This window comes from Acanthisitta chloris, unplaced genomic scaffold, assembly GCF_000695815.1.
Source record: "Acanthisitta chloris isolate BGI_N310 unplaced genomic scaffold, ASM69581v1 scaffold8068, whole genome shotgun sequence".
NCBI lineage: Eukaryota > Metazoa > Chordata > Aves > Passeriformes > Acanthisittidae > Acanthisitta > Acanthisitta chloris.
The window spans coordinates 11,885-27,952 of NW_008685294.1; the positions used below are offsets into that span (position 1 = coordinate 11,885).

Sequence of the window (16,068 nt, forward strand, 5' to 3'; positions counted from 1 at the left end):
GTTTTTATGGGACAGATGTTTTTATTACGTAGTTCTTTTTTATTCTTTGTGAGAAACAGTAGTTGCTGCTAAAAGACAAACGGTGTCTTTACGGATACACAATTTTCCACAGAGGAGAAAGGATGTGCTACCTGCTACAAACAGCAAAATAAATCCTCAGGAATTAAACCACATATGCAGTGGAATTTCTTGCAAGCAGAAGTACCCCAATAGCTGACCTGTTCACACAGAGCGAAAATGAACTAATCTGCAGCAAACTAATCTGTTAGTATTTCTGTTCGATTTTTATGAAGTTTTCTCTCCAGTTGTTCTCACTAATTGAATTGGGTTTTCAATTTGTAAAGATATACTATAAATTTATTGCTTCATTTATGGCGTAAATATGTGGAAAAGTATGTGAGTTACTATAAACAGCAATGTAAATCATATTCTTGGAAATGTATTTCCTCGGATCTAAAGATACAACTGCTCAGATTTTCAGCAATGAATTTCTATTGAAATCCATAGAAGTCAGGCACTTCATACCACTGAAAATTTGACCCATGAGTACTTATTATGGTTTACATGTCATACTGAGGGTCAGAGTAGAAAAGTTTGTCATTCACTTTAACCAGATACTCTGGGAAGAATACTCAGTAGTGATTCTCAATGGTAGAAAGAAGGTTGGAAGATAAAAGGCACATAACTCACTCCATTGTTACTTTATTTCATTTTCCATCTTCAGAAATAGCAGTTAAAATATTTCATTAAAATGCTCCAGACAATAATTATATCCTGTGAGAAGTACTGTTATGCTTACACATAAGAAGAAATCATCAATTAAAGCCTAGAAGCTGATAGAAAAATAGAGTCCATCTCTCTTTTCACAGGTGTAAAAGATCTATTTGCTACTGTTCTACCTGGATTAATTCATCCGCATTAGGCACAACAGTATGTATGCCACCAGCTCCTGGAGTGGAGGCTTATACTGTCTCCTAGAAGGTGCAGACAAACAGCTCTGCAGAATAAAAAAGAAGGAACCAAGAGTCTGGTGGGGAACAAACTGTGCCTGAGTAGTCAAGAGCAGAGTATTCACAGTTTGCTCTCACACTTGCTATTCCTAGAAATCTGCTCAGCAAAGGACAAACAGCAGCAGGTGGGAATGACTGACTAAGTCCTCTCTGGACTTAGTAAGAAGAGTAGGGAACAATGTACAAAGGGACTATTAGGTTATCTTTACTTTACGGAAACGGTGAGCATCCTCCTCTGTTTCCTATGACTTAATTTACTGGTGTTTTTAGAACATACTTCTTTATATTACTAAAAGCAATTAAGTAAACTATGTCTTTTTATATCCAGAAACCCAACTGATGGCATGTTCAGGTTTGACTCAAAGTAGAACTGGTTTTAAAATAACATAGTTGACCAGTATTGCAAATGGCAAGGGCAAACAACTTAAACCCTGGAGCAATGGCAGCCTGCAAAGAGAGACGCCTGATATGGAAAGGCCTGACAGAACAGGCAGGATGTGGTGGATGGGGGACCCAGATGCCTCCTAGTTTTGCAAGGGAAGTATGCATCAGGACACACCAGTTCTGTTCGCAGAGTTTGTGGGAAAAAGAGGCAAGGGCACACTAGCCTGAGCTGTAACAAAATGGGGGAATAAGTGGGATGGCTAAATGCAGAATTAATCCCATTAAAATTAAAATTTGCTTCATAAATGTCTGGCTCAAATCTCAGCCAGATTACTAAAACGTGTAAAGGAAGATAAACCTTGGCAAGAGCTGGAAGGTGTGGAGAAGCATAGCTGCTTCACAGGGCTGGCTTTAATCAATGACATTCAATCATCAATGCCAATTCTTTCCTAACAAAAGACTTTTTTTTTAAAGTAGCACTTGCTGACAGAGGGGAGCATGCGGAATACAGAACACATGGAGAATGTTTCTGTGTAAGCATGGCTGCTATCCTAAGCCAGTACTGCACTTACACGAACCTGTGCCTTTTGGAAATCCAAATACCAGTTTCAAAGCCAGCTCTTGGAGAGCCTTCTGCACTCCCACATTACTGTTTTCTACTATTGCACAACTGACTGGCACAACCTACTCAAACTTTACCTCCAGTGACTGAACTGTTTGGCAAGCTTGTTGTTTACTTTCCTGTACAGACCAGCTAATTTTGTAGTGTCATAAGGACTGGAAAGGGGAAGTGTCTGTAATCAGTGGCTCCTCATGGGTTTGTTTTCACAAGACAGCTTGCAGGCCAAGCTCTGATGATAACCTCTGTGTCTGATGCTGCTTGTTGAACCGGCCCAGATCTCCTCTTCACAAGTGCTCCAGTCCCTGAGTGGTGGGATTTCCAAATATGTGCATAAAGTTTCGTGCCAACGAGCCACAATCTCACTCCATTGATCTTTCAGTGGAAATGAAGGCAGAACTGAAGCTTAATGCCTGACTGAAGCTAGCCTGGAGCATTATTTAAGTATTTAGCTTATTTCCCCAAAGACACAATCCCTGTGCTATTATTTTTGCTGAATAAAAGAGCTACCCAGGTTTATATTAGTGCTTTAAAATTCTAGGAAATGTTATTTCCCACCAAAACCCCCGAAATATGTTGTTGATTTGATTGGATTCATGCGGTTTTAAGTCTGCCCAGTTTGTTTCTCCTCAGTCTCTCAACAAATTACTTCTCTGAAGAAGCTGTGTTTCCTTTCAGTTGATATGAATCTCCCAGTCAGCATCAATACCCAGGGCTAGGTTTTCCAGTGTCAGTGCAGAGGTCTTTGTGTCATATATGGAAACCACTTCTTTTTCTTTCCCATCTGAATAGGACAAGAGAGTTAAATATTTGGTTTAACAAGTTACACATGACTCCAATTTTTAACTCTAACTGTCCCTGCCACTGGTGGAAAGGATTGATTAAAAAAGAAACAGTAGTCAAATATGCCCAGTATACACACAAGAATGCAGCAGAATTGGAAGAAAACTACTTCTTTTTTCTTCCCTTTCAAACTATGGTACATCAAATTACAGAACTATTCAAAGATTTTTCCGAAAAAAATAACTCTTGTTCCAGCATAGGTTTTCCTTCAAGCACCCTTGACAGGTGAAGGTAGAAAGTCCTAGAGTGAAGGGACATGCTTGGAAAGCAAGCAGAAGTTATAAGCCCTTTCTGTAGATGCAACTGCCTATCCATATGGGATCCCTCACAACTTCTAGAGATCCCCATGTAGTCAGGAACTCCAGAGACTTTGAATGAGCAAGAAGACAGAAAAGTAAACCTGGTTTTAAGTCTGCAAGTTTCCTGCTTTAGACTAGGCAGGTTTAAAGATCTGAGCAAATTGGCCTTCGCTTGAAATACTATCTGTGGGTCATGTTCTGTGCAGGACAACACCATCTGAACTTAATTCCAAACCACTTTTACTGGTGTATCTATTGCCTTACAAATCCAGTATTCTTCCATTCAGCATGCAGTATCAGTGGTGAATAGCTGCTGGCTCCTTTCACTAAATTCTCTACTTGATATTCAAAAAGTAACAAAGAAAACCAAACAAAGAGGCTTCCTATGCTGTAATACTTCCTTTATAGAGCTGTCAGTTTGACACCTCTAGTGAATAGCAGCAGAGCAACAGCACTTAAAAACATTCAGTAAAACAGAAATCAGTTCATTACCCTTGGAACAAGCTGTCACAAAAGCAGGTTGCTGTCCAAATCCCAGAACTATCACCCGTTCAACCACACAGGTAGTGTGATATTGTCCACTTTCATCTGCGCAGCTGAAAAGAGAAAATTATTTCATATAAATTAGTTTCTGTCCATCAGTAAGAGGTTCAGCATCATACAGTGAAAGTACTACTTCAATCTCACCCTGAAAGTCCCCTATAGTCTCTTCCTTTCCTCTCTTTACCTTTCTCGTGAAACAAATAAAACTTTCTCCCACTGCCAGCTAATTTTTCACTGCATATCAGATTTCATAAAGTTAGAAGAAAAAAAGTTTGATATTTTATAGCAAAAAGCACGGCTTTGACAACTAGAAAAGTTCTGGATTTTCACAAATATGTATTTAAAACTCCTAAGTATAAATGTAAAGCTAATTTTAACTTTTTTTCAAGTAAGATGTTTCAATCTGAGGCAAAATTATCTCTCATTTTGTAACTAATTTAACTTTTATTAAAAATCTCAAAAAAACTCAAATCAAAATAAAACTTTTTGTAGTGAACTTAATGTTATTCATCTTGAACTTTTTTCCAACTTCTAATTGCTAGCAATTTAGCAACATTTTTTTTCCCATCCTGAATTTTAAAGCTTCTCAGATTTCATATTTCAGATAGAGAGATTTGAAGTATGCTTTCAACTACATTATCCAAGCTAGACTACAGTTTTGCTCCATGTTAAATTTTGTAGCTTTAGGAGCACCTCCTGCATACTTTTTAACCACAAAGGGCTAAAAAACATGCCTGTAGAATCACCAATGCACAGCCCTATGTGCAACACACCCTCAACAGTAAAGGTGTTATAGAGACATCTTTAGCATGTCTTTCCTTACAAGCAGCTAAGGAACCTTTTGGCTTTTGTCACTCAGCCTTTGCAGGTTGAATCCCCTTGTGCTTCCTTCCAAGCACTTTTCTTCATGCTAATATGTATCTGTACTAAATCTGCTGGTGACTTTTGGAGACTACAATGGTTTGTGGCTCCCAGACAGAAGTATTGAATATCTCAAGTTGGAAGAGACACAGACGAATCAAACCCAACTCCCTGTTCCTTGTGGAACTACCTAGAACTAAATCATATGACTAAGAGCATCATCCAGATGCTCCTTGAACTGTGATAGGCTTGATGCCTTGACTACTTCCCTGGGGAACACGTTCCAGTGACCAACCACCCTCTCAGTGAAGATTATGTTAGAAAAATACATCTTAGAATATACAAACGCTCCAGGTGTTGCCTACTGGCAAATCTCTCAGTTTATCTTCTTTAGGTCTCTCTGACAGGCTTTACTCTTTCTAATGAGTTTCTTTGTATTTGAGTAAAACAGCAGAATCTCTAATTTGACTAGACTGAAACAATATGAGACAACTCAGTATTTCATGTGTTGCTGCTCTTATTATGTAGAGTGTTGTTTACCCCTGCAGTTTTATGACAAATTCTGCACACTCTGGGACTTCACTAAGCAATACATGAGACTACAATGTTTGTAAGAAGCCCTCATGAACTAGAAAAGGCATTTCCAATGACACTGTGTTGGTTGCTGTTGTCCAGAACTGCTGTTACCTGGAAGAGAGAATGTTCTTGTGGAAAGTGAATTTCCGATACAGGAACTGCTTCTTGTGGAGATATTGAAATGAATGCCCATCATCTAGGTAGAGCTCACCTATGGCACAGGCCTGTGAAACACATTACATGGAGCACAAATTAACAGCAGCTTCTAGCACTGAACAATCATACTAAAAGTGTCTCACTGTATGTTACACTTCACACTGAAGGTGTGTGCTTAATTTTCTTCAGCAACTTGTTTCCCTGGAAGGATCAGACAGTCCAGCTTTGAGAGTACTGGACATCCTGGTTTTGTACATTGATGTGGGTGCCAGACGTCACTTCATTTATTAGAGAAGACAATTGTAGGAAATTGTCTGTCCAAGAGGAAGTTTGTGGCCTGTTTATTCCCTGCTCCTTCCTCCAAGGGACTAGATGAGGGCTGAGAAAGGTCAGAAAACTGTTCTGCCTCTGCTATGCTAAATCTCACTTCGAGTGAACAGTGGGAGGGAAGTGGGAGTCTCCCCAAACAGCAGAAGTGGAGAAGAGCCACAGGGCATACAGATGCAGATACGCCTGTGTTGATCGAATGGGCAGCAAGGGCCTAAAAAGGTCAGATGGAGTAAAAGACATCTTTGTAAAGGGAACATTATCTCAGAGTACCTCTGTGTCCAAGGCCACATGGAGTTCATAAGAAATATCTATCATTGATTCAGTGGATTTTCCAGCTGTGATCTTCAGAGGTATCACAGTGCCTCCCCGCTGGAATACAGGAATCTGCAAAAAACAAAGACAGGGTAGAAAGGTTTATATACTTTGATCATATTATTTTAACACGGATCAGGGATAACTGAAATTTGCTCTTATTGAAGCTTAGAAATGAGCTTTCACCACAAATATATATCTAGAAAATTATTCAACTAACAATGGGAATAGTAATAACCTACTGTATGTGTACAAATGAAATATTTTTGCTTGGAAAAGTCACCCTGACATCACCTCCCCTTACCACCAGAACACAGTAGTGTTCCATCTAACAGAAAAGGAGATGGGAATTTTCTATAAAACCTATTTTATACTACATTTCTACAAAAAAATTGAAATGTCACTTTTCTGATTCTGAATTTTGATGAAACAAAAGCCTATTTGGTTTTTTTTACTGGAAGTAGCATTTTAAAAAAAACACCATACACTTTCCAGTGTTACTGGGATCTTCAGAGTAACTGCAGCTTCCATTCGCTTAAATGTTCTGAAATCATACCAAATCTAGAAAAAAAATGAAAAAAAGAATGAATATGACATATACGGTAAGATCTGTTGCCTCTGCAAATGCATTTACTTTATTGCTTAACTTGTCACTAGTCCTAACAGCTTATTTGATGTGCAAGAAATAGCATTTACTTTTTAAATTCAATGATCTTCTGGATAGAAAGAATAAATTCTCATTCCTGCAGCACCAAAACAAGCCAATCTTTTCTCCAGTTTGCATAACATCTTGTATGTCTTAAAGCATCTGGAAATGCAGAACAATGAAACACTTTTTTTTTTAAATCTAGAAATGCCAAGTTCCTGCATAAGCATCTTTATATTGAAGTGAAAATTAACAACAAAGTTGCCAATAACAGGTGACAAAAAAGAGCTACATCTGAACTTCCCATGCACCACACTTGCCAGCAGGTTTAACTGCTTTAAGTGTGCCAGGCAGCCAATTACCACAGAGATCTTGACAAAAATATTCTTCTTAACTTGTTTGGAGAGCCTAGTCTGGTTTTGTCCTTATACTGAGAAGAATTCTAAGTGCCCTCATGTGCATTAGTGGCATCACAAGGCTCTGCATGGTCTCACATACTCCCCTTTGCTGCTTACTCTCTGTTCTCAGGCTTTCCCTCAGGAACTATTTTCCCCAAATTATTTCCCTTCCTCCACCTCTCAGCTGCTGTAGCCAAATATTCTTTGTAGGAACAGACCACTGTGCCATCCTGTGGACAAATACCTTTACTTCAGAGAGGAACTGATCTCTGTACATGTCAGTCTTTGTTACACATGTCCCAGGCTATAGAGGCTTGCATTTCCTTGCTAAAATTTTCCTTCCCCATAACTTCCCTCTCATTTCCTTGTAACCTTTCTTCAAAGTCCCCTTTTTTTTTCACCATGAAGAGACATTTAACCCAAAGGGATATATATGAAAAAAGGAAATTGACAATTTAGTTAAGCTGGTTTATGGTGGTCAATGAGAAGCTGCAAGCCTTGAGGGGAGATTTAAATCATAGGAGACTTGAGATTTGTGCAGCAGCTCTTGGGAAAGCAAGAAGATTTACTGTGAGCCAAGCATGCAAGGTATCAAGATGGAAGGAAGGGTTCAGAGTGGCACAGAATGGCCAGCCAGCAGCTGGCACAGCAGCAATGCTCAGCAGTTGTAAGATGGGGAGCTGCAAGGCTCCTGCATAAAATACTTATTTGTGCTGAACAGCTGAACAATTCGTATTCATCCTTACCTCCTCTGACCCTGGAAGCAGAACACTCACTGTCTTGGCCTCTTTCTCTGTGACTGGATGCACCAACAAAGCATTTCCTGGAAAAAATGTAAACATGGCTGTGACCCTCAAGGCTGCATCTCACCAGAGCAGAAGCTGTGTGCTCTGGGGTTGTCAGCCTCCCTTAGCTATTTTAGGGGTAATAAAAAATAATGAAATGCAGCATTTACCTCACATTCTTTATGCCTTACACAAACACACTCATCTTTTAATTTCTCAGAAAACTGACTTTAGCAGCCAGCCATATTGGAGTAAAAAACAATCACGTTTGGATGTTAGTTGTTTGATACTGTCATTTTTGAAGCAGACTGGTCTTAGCTGCTGCAGTGAACCTCTATGTTTCAGGTCAAAACTATCGGGTTTCCTATTTTATTCTTGTTGTGCAATGGTCTATCACCTCAAAAATATTTAACTCAAATTCCAGAGAATAAAACACCGCTTACCCAGCATGTACTCATTCTCCACATCAAAAGTTTCTATTTTCCCTGGGAACTCTATCCAGAGAGACCTGTAGAAAGAAAGATAGTAGGATTTAGTCAGTTTTTTCTCTCCCATCAGCCTGTTCAAGCCCTTCTGGCATTTTCAGGCTTCATCTTCTCCCTCTCTTTACAAAGTACAGTTATCAAGAACCAAAGATAGGGCAAGCTCCTCTTTTGTGCTTTAGAAATACCCCTTTGTATCACTGATGAGAGACTCCAGAACAACATGGGTTAAGATACTCCAATATACTGATAACTTGACCTCCTGCCTTATAAACTTGCACTTCATATACCTTCCTTCTAGCAAAGGAGAGATGAATGAACCTTTCTGTCAGTCTACCAGCAATGCTGGCACCTGATGAGCTAGTTCCTGCAGTGCAGTCCTTCCTGTTCTCAGCAACTCACTACTGGTTTTATAGCATGTCTCTTTCTGGTCATGCCTGAAAAACCTGCATCAGAAGATCATTTAGTCTTTCTCAATAAAGGGTAGTGCAATAACCATCAGTTACAGGACAAGAGTTGTATCTTTAAAGTTCAAGAGATTATGACAATAATAGCTCATTCAGAGACAGGGTCCCATTTCCTTACACAAAAAGTCTGGATCACCTGCTCACTCACAGGCATCCACTTGTTCGTTGCAGCTCTGCTGTTCATGCGCTTGCTAATGTGACATATTTTCCACTCTAGCAAGAAAAATACCACGCTTCCTCTCTAATTCTGTACCTACTGCAGCAAATTTAACACAATGGAAATGTTATTTGATATTGTGGGCAGTTTGCATGTCAACATAAGCTTCATTTCAAGAAAGACAGAAACCCACTGTCTATGTCAGTTCATACAACAGGTGCATCTATGCCCGTATGGGTGCAGACACTCATATTACATTTGTAATGCAAATCATCTTCAAAACTCAAACCATTCAACTCTTGTCAAAAAGACCTTTGTTTTTAAAACTTAGAAGATGTATCTGCATAACAATAAGTAAAGGTAAATGTGCTGCAAAAGAACAGTTCTCAGGCAACCTCAAAGACACAGATATCAATACCAGGGAGATTAATAACAATAATTTCTTGCTGAAAGAATTGTTGCTTTCCGTTCCACTGCGGCACTTCCTTAGAGGTTAGAGAACAGCAGAACAAAGGTTTATTTTCTAATTTTATTTCTGTTCTAGATCATTAGATTCCCTACGAAAAGAAACATTGTAAGGAATACGCAGAAGGAATGTTGAAATAAATGATCAAATTTTTAATATGAAATCAAGCTTTAGTAACAATAACAATTAAGCAGTAACAAATATTTTCATGAGGGTCAAAATGACAATTATATTTTTAGGTCAGCAAGTTCAGAGTCAATTAAGTACTGTTTTATGCAGTGGTTGGACTACTACATAATGTTCTCTATCACGAGAAGTCTGAAGTCCACAGTACTTTCAAAGATGTTTAAAGACTGTGAAGTGTTTATTGAATTAGAGCATTCCAGGTGTCATTTGGGAAAAAACCCAAAGCATATAATTTCCCTCTGAGAACCCTACCAAAGGGTGCAGAATGCATGAAAATAGAATTCAGTATTATCAGAATTTTTGTGTGTTATTTTCTTAATATTCAAATAAGTAATCACAGAAGTAAGAGATAGTCATTTAACTTCCCTTTTCCAAGTAACTTCCTGAAGACAAGCACTAAACCTCCTGACTTATGCTCTTACCTCATGACTGGTTCAGCCACTGTGTGTGCCCGATAGAACAGTGTGTATAAGTAAGGCAGGAGGACGTAGCGCTCTCTAATGACTTTCCTGATGATCTGGGTGTTCTTCTCCCCAAAGAGCCACGGTTCTCGCCGTTTGCTCTCCATGTTAGAGTGACCTCTGAAGAAGGGCTGGTAGGCTCCAGCCTGATACCAGCGAACAAGTAATTCTGGTTCTGGATCTCCAACAAACCCTCCCACATCAGCTAGATATTGCACAGACAAATAAAAATACACAGTTTTGGAAATTATTCTGAAAAAATGTAAGGCTCTCCTCTAACAAACATTCTAAGTGCATATAAATCCATGCATTTCACAGTGTGCTTGCTGTTGTGCTGTTGGGCAGCTCCTTGTCCAAGTAAGAGTGAAAAACCGGTGCAGCAAGTTATCCTTCAAAAAAATCTAAAGAAAGCTTTTGAAGGCTTTTCCCAGTGACAGGGGACTGTCACAGTGATGCTGCAGAACATCACCTGAGGACTGCTGCTCTGGATGGGACACACACACTGCGTAAGAGTTAGTGGAGAAACGATGGTGAGAGCCAGTTTCAGGCTCCTGAGATCAAACTAACCTGTGAAACTGCCTGGAAATGCACTGGACTGTTGAGCTTCCATCATCTGTGCTGAAGTCTACCTTGTGAATACAAGCTTGGTGGCACTACTTGTGCATAGTGAGAAACACATTACCTCCACAGAACGAAATCCCTGCCATGCTGATGGTAAGAAGCATTGGAATGGATATTTTCAAGTAACTCCACTCTGCCATGTTGTCTCCAGTCCACACTGCCCCTGGAAATAGTCAGTTTCAGAATTATGCAGGAAAATTGAATGTATACTTCAGTTTATGCTTGCAGTTAAGGAAAGAAGACAAGAGTATGCTTGAACTGAACAAGAATATGGTGGACTGCTGTACATTGCAAGTTTTATTTTCTTTGTACATGGATGCTCTTGAAATATGCAATACAAGCATGTAGTGGTTTGTCATAGGACACAGGTTGTTATTCAGCCTTTCCTGAATTTTTAATCACTTGAACTCTTATGAGCTCACCACATCAGCATTTCTAAGACAATTTCTGTCCTCTCTGGACTACTACACTTAACTTAATAGAACAAAGCAGCAAAGAAGGCATCCAGCTACTCCTTACTCACCATACTTCTGTGATCCAGCAAAGAAAGATCGTGTGAGGACAAATGGTCTCTCTTTTCCTGAGGAACGTCTGATGAGTCCTTCTGCAGTTGCCATTTGCTGAAAATCATGAATATAAAAGTCAGGGAGATAAACTCTTTAATTAGGACATTGGCTGGCCTGCATTTTCAGCCCTTCCAAGGTAGAAAAACTAAGACATCTGTACCCACAAATAATACCTATTACTAAAGCAATACTTTCTTACTAGAATATACTTGAAAAAAAAATTATTAATATCATGTATTCACAGCCAATGTAATATTCATGGTTATGGTAGAAACGCACAGATGCTGTGACACTGTCTTGTGACTGATAACAGAATTTATTTCAAATAGCAATATCCAGCACAGCAGAGTCCTTGATGAAGGTTATAGAATACTTACTTCTGTGTACGGTACCACATTAGGTATACTCCATGAGAATAACTGGTATTTGTGCCTCCAGATACTCTACCTGGTAGAATCCATAGAGGTTGTGTACTTCCCGATGCTCCCAGTTGTTGTAGTGCACAGCATCTTTCTGCATTGTTAGTTCTGCCCCTTTGAAGACTGAAGGCTCATTCATGTCATTCCATACAAAGAGGATATTACTGGATCCCTGTGACACAGGGTTGCAATTAGCTGATGACAGAGCCATTGCTGTGACTTAGTGTGTTTATCTCTAGTGGGTGTCAGAGCAGTCTGAGGGTACGAGTAGCAGCAAAGCCAGGCATGGTAATTACACTTTGAGGTCACTTGAAAGCTGCCATTCATCTCATCTCCCTTGGAGTACCTTCTGGTCAGGGCAGCCACCTGCAAGCCCACTTGATTTTTGCAATTCTTACACAACTGAGTGGGCACTTGCTATTCCTGCCTTCTGGTGAGGTCAGAGGCAGGGAAAAGAGAAGTATTAAACAGCCATAAGGAAAAATAAGAGAAGGACAGAGGTGAAAAGCTGGAGAGGAAAAGCAGCATGGGAAATACCTACCACGTCTATCTAATAGGGGAGTGGTTTCAGCAGCTCTACTGCAAACTAGAACTTCAGGGCAGGGTAGGAGGACCAGAGGTGTCCAGCAGTGTTCACCCAGACCCTTTCAGTACTAAGCAGGAAGGTCAGAATGAAATGACTATGAGTTATGAGACAGCATTCCCACATTGCTCCTTGTGTGCTATCATGATAGTAAAAGCTGGAATAGCAGCAGCTGGTTGAGGCTATGGGTTCTTAAAATGCCTGCAGCTTGTCTCTTCTACTGCTGCAACTACGTGAGCATGTTCACTGGGGGCATATGGGTTCCAACTGTTTTGTTCAGACAAGTCCATGGAGAAAATCCTTCAGTAGTACTTCAGCTTATCAAGACATTTTCCTCTACATTACAAAAACCAGCAACTTGCTTTGACAATATCCTCTCTCTTCTCTATTTTCAGACTTTCTGGGATATCTAGATCAGAGCAAATGAATACAAACCTTGTATGTTTTGAAGGCAAATTGATCTGCATACCATTTTCGCACTTCAGGATTGGTGAAATCCAGGTAACAAGAGGAACCTGTGGATGTGGGAGATGGTCCCAGTTATTAACCTCATTTTAAGAGGATTGTCTCTGCACCTAAATACAGCGGCCTAAAGCTATGATGCTTTTCACGGACAGCAATAATTTTTCCCATAATCATTCCTTTGCCAGGATTAGGGGCTTTTTGTCTGTAAAGAAGGGGGACAACTTTCTTTGCCTCCCTGAAATGAGATCTCCTCATTAAATATAACATGTCAAATCACTATGTTATGATTGAATCAGTCTTCAGTATCAGGGTTCACTTAATTTCATCCAGCCTACATAAGCAGTGCTCACTGCAACAGACCAGACTGTATTTCTGTATCCAAGACAAGCCGGGAAGAGGAATGGCTGTTCTCACCAACAAATCCACTGGCACTGGGACTACCCACAGATCCAACAGATATAACAGAGGAAGTTATAGAACTGAGGCAGTTAGAACATAACTATACCAAAGAAAGCATTAAATATTTGAAATTATTAATATTTACAAAAAAATGCAAGGAATGTAAGAATTTAATTCCACTTCCATGGATCTTGATTAACTATTCTGCAAAATTTTTAAAATAAACAACCTGAAATGTAGAGACAGAATGGTTTTTTTACCTGGCCAACAGATGCCCTCAAAATCTTGCCCATTTCTGTCTTTCACAAAGTATCCCTTGTCTTTTGCCTGTGAATACAGGGTATACATGGGATCAACCTTGATGTGCGGATCTACAATAACGACAAGCTGCCAGGGTAAGAAAAAAAATGCATCATTAGCATCAACTGGGCTTAATGAAACAGTAAGAGTTCACCTTTGATAAAAGGTGGAGAATGATTTCACCTCAGGTAAATAAGATAGCTGTGTCACTAATTTTTAAAAGCAGTTACCAGTTCTTGCATATACTGTGCTAGACTAATGTATAATAGCTTAATTTACAAGGAGGGCATGAACTCAGGCTTAGCCCTTTGAAATAAAGAACAAAACCCATTGTTTCAGATAAAAGCAAGTACCACAACAACCACTATGTTCAATTCACTGCTGTATTCTCTGAATGGGAAAATATGTGATTTCCATGTTCATGTGCCTCCTTAAAATCCTGTGCCTTAAGACATTTAAATATATCTTAGGTTGTGTAGCATACAACAGCAACGGAAATTTACAATTTTTTAAAACATCCATGTATTGTATTTTGTAGTAACTTTTTGCTGCCATTAACTGCTTTCCTGTAGAGTTGAGAAAGTACTATAGCTCCACCTGAGAGATTATAAAACTTGAATACTATTACAACAGTCCCTTATTCACTGACTTTTGGCAAAGATCAAGCATTAAGCAATTCTACAACTTTAAGATATTGTCTACATTTTAATACCTCTATAATTCCAAGGAAAATATTTCAGCTGTAAAAGCAGAAATAAAGACTAACCAAGCTAACAGACTGCACACCATACCAGGACTTACACCAAAAAGAAAAAACATTTGTTAATGGTAAGTAATTGTAACAACAAAAAGCAAAAATCCCAGTTACTGTAAGCAGAAAATAAAAAAAGTATTACCAATACAAAGAAAACCTGAAGGAAGTACAGCAACTACCAAAGGCGAAAGCTCATGTTAGGATGAAAAAACGTCTGCTGTATCTATCAAACGACAGCACTGAGCTGTCATTGCGAGATGGAGCTTCACATGGGTCAAACTTAGACATAATAAAATAGCATGAAGAACTGAATTAAACAGGATAGCTTGCACACTGGAAGCATCACCAGACAGCAACACAGTCTAATTTACTCTGTCGTAGTTAAACTGCTTCCAGTATCTGAAATACCTTGATTAAAGCTGGATAGGGTAGATTCACACTACAGAGAAATATTTTCTTTCTTCCTGCTATATTTTTTACCTTGCGTTTTTTCTTCCTGAGATGTTCTTGCATCTTTCTGGGGTTCTGGAATTTCTTTTTGTCCCAAGTAAAATACCTCTTGCCATCTGTGTGCTCTATGTCCAGCCATATCACATCATAAGGAATGTCATGTGCATCAAAGCCAGCATCAACTGCCTTGACATCATGCTCATCCTCATAATTCCACCTGCACTGATGGTAGCCCAGAGAAAAAAGTGGGGGTAGGGCTTGAGTGCCTTGGAAGAGTATATGAATGAAGATAAAATTGTTAAATTGTTAACGTTCTTCAAGATTATATCTAGAGACTCTAGAAAGAGTTAACATGATTACTATGTGTCTGCCTGGAGCTAGGGAAGGCTGGCTTAAGTTCTTCATACCAAAGTGACTGAACTCTTGAAATGATATGCATTACAATGAGCTCAACAGTCAGAAAAAGCAGAAGGCTGTAATGATAATATAAGAGTGAGAGGGAACTTGCTGTTTCATGATGCTGAAGTGTTATTCCAGTAATCAACATAATTTTATTCTTTATTTTCTCCTAATAAATAATATTCTAGATTAGCTTATCTGTCATTAATGCAAACGATTACAAAGATTCTAATCACTAGAATGCAATTTCTGTGACGACTTGAGTAGTGTAAACAGGTCCACAGGTGCTGCAGTACACGGAGAATCATGGAACTGAAATTATTAGGAATTTCTAAAATTTGAAAATGTGTTTGAATGGATGTATATAGCAAAAGGGAGCTGGGAAACTTTCCTGAGTATGCACTTCTGCTTGGTGAGATCCTCTTGAAATCTGGCTACTTTCCTATTTCTGTTCAGCTGAACCATGTTCTCTTCATAACATCCATGCAGCAAACAAACATTGCCAGACTAAAGAACTATCTGTGCTTTTAATGCTCTTTAGTACACAAAGAATCTTGCTTTCATAGAATGTTAATCCTCTTGTCTCCATTCTTTTCAGTCTCTTCCTGAGCCTCTTGTTTCTTTCCTTTCCCATATCTGCATGCCATCTCTGCTCCCTTCCCCAAGGGGCACATTGGACAGTTATGTATCTTACTTCTCTAGTGTCCAGGACACATTACTCCACAATTTCAGGCTTTATTCACATTATAAGTTGGCCTGTCCTGATGGTGACTGGCAGTTCTAGCCCCTTATATCTCCCCTCTTCATCTAAGGGAACAGTTTCAGACAGCAGTAATTATGCTGGCTTCTCAATTAGGGCCAAATTTGACCAGCTGCAAATGTTAGGGAAAACAAAGATATAAGCCTGTCTTCATAAAGCACCAGCCCTTGCTCTGTTCACTGCAGTTTGAGAACAGCTGGCCTCCTGCACACAATGGGCTAGGTAAATATTAACCTACCCTTGGGTACAGCATGTTCTTCAGAAAATCTCCCAGGTAAATGTGCCATACTGACTCAAATTATATGAGTTAGTACCTGTCAGTTGTGCAAACTGCTTGAAGATATCAAATGCAGTGGGTCCCATCAGCAGGA

General features: G+C 39.3%; 1 protein-coding gene across 1 annotated transcript in view; it reads right to left on the bottom strand.

Annotated features, from left to right (window-relative positions):
• Nucleotides 1-2,687: 2,687 nt before the first annotated feature.
• LOC103806978 (neutral alpha-glucosidase C-like) overlaps nt 2,688-16,068 on the bottom strand; it is a gene marked incomplete at its 5' end in the record, with an annotated part of 23,001 nt that continues 9,620 nt past the window's right edge. The window contains 15 exon segments of the mRNA XM_009079693.1: nt 2,688-2,797; nt 3,648-3,751; nt 5,247-5,359; nt 5,892-6,005; nt 6,420-6,494; nt 7,724-7,800; nt 8,206-8,270; nt 9,943-10,186; nt 10,664-10,765; nt 11,126-11,222; nt 11,616-11,759; nt 12,606-12,685; nt 13,295-13,421; nt 14,569-14,804; nt 16,012-16,068. The exon segment at nt 16,012-16,068 is cut by the window's right edge and continues 12 nt beyond it. Coding sequence (XP_009077941.1) covers nt 2,688-2,797; nt 3,648-3,751; nt 5,247-5,359; nt 5,892-6,005; nt 6,420-6,494; nt 7,724-7,800; nt 8,206-8,270; nt 9,943-10,186; nt 10,664-10,765; nt 11,126-11,222; nt 11,616-11,759; nt 12,606-12,685; nt 13,295-13,421; nt 14,569-14,804; nt 16,012-16,068 — 1,745 coding nt within the window.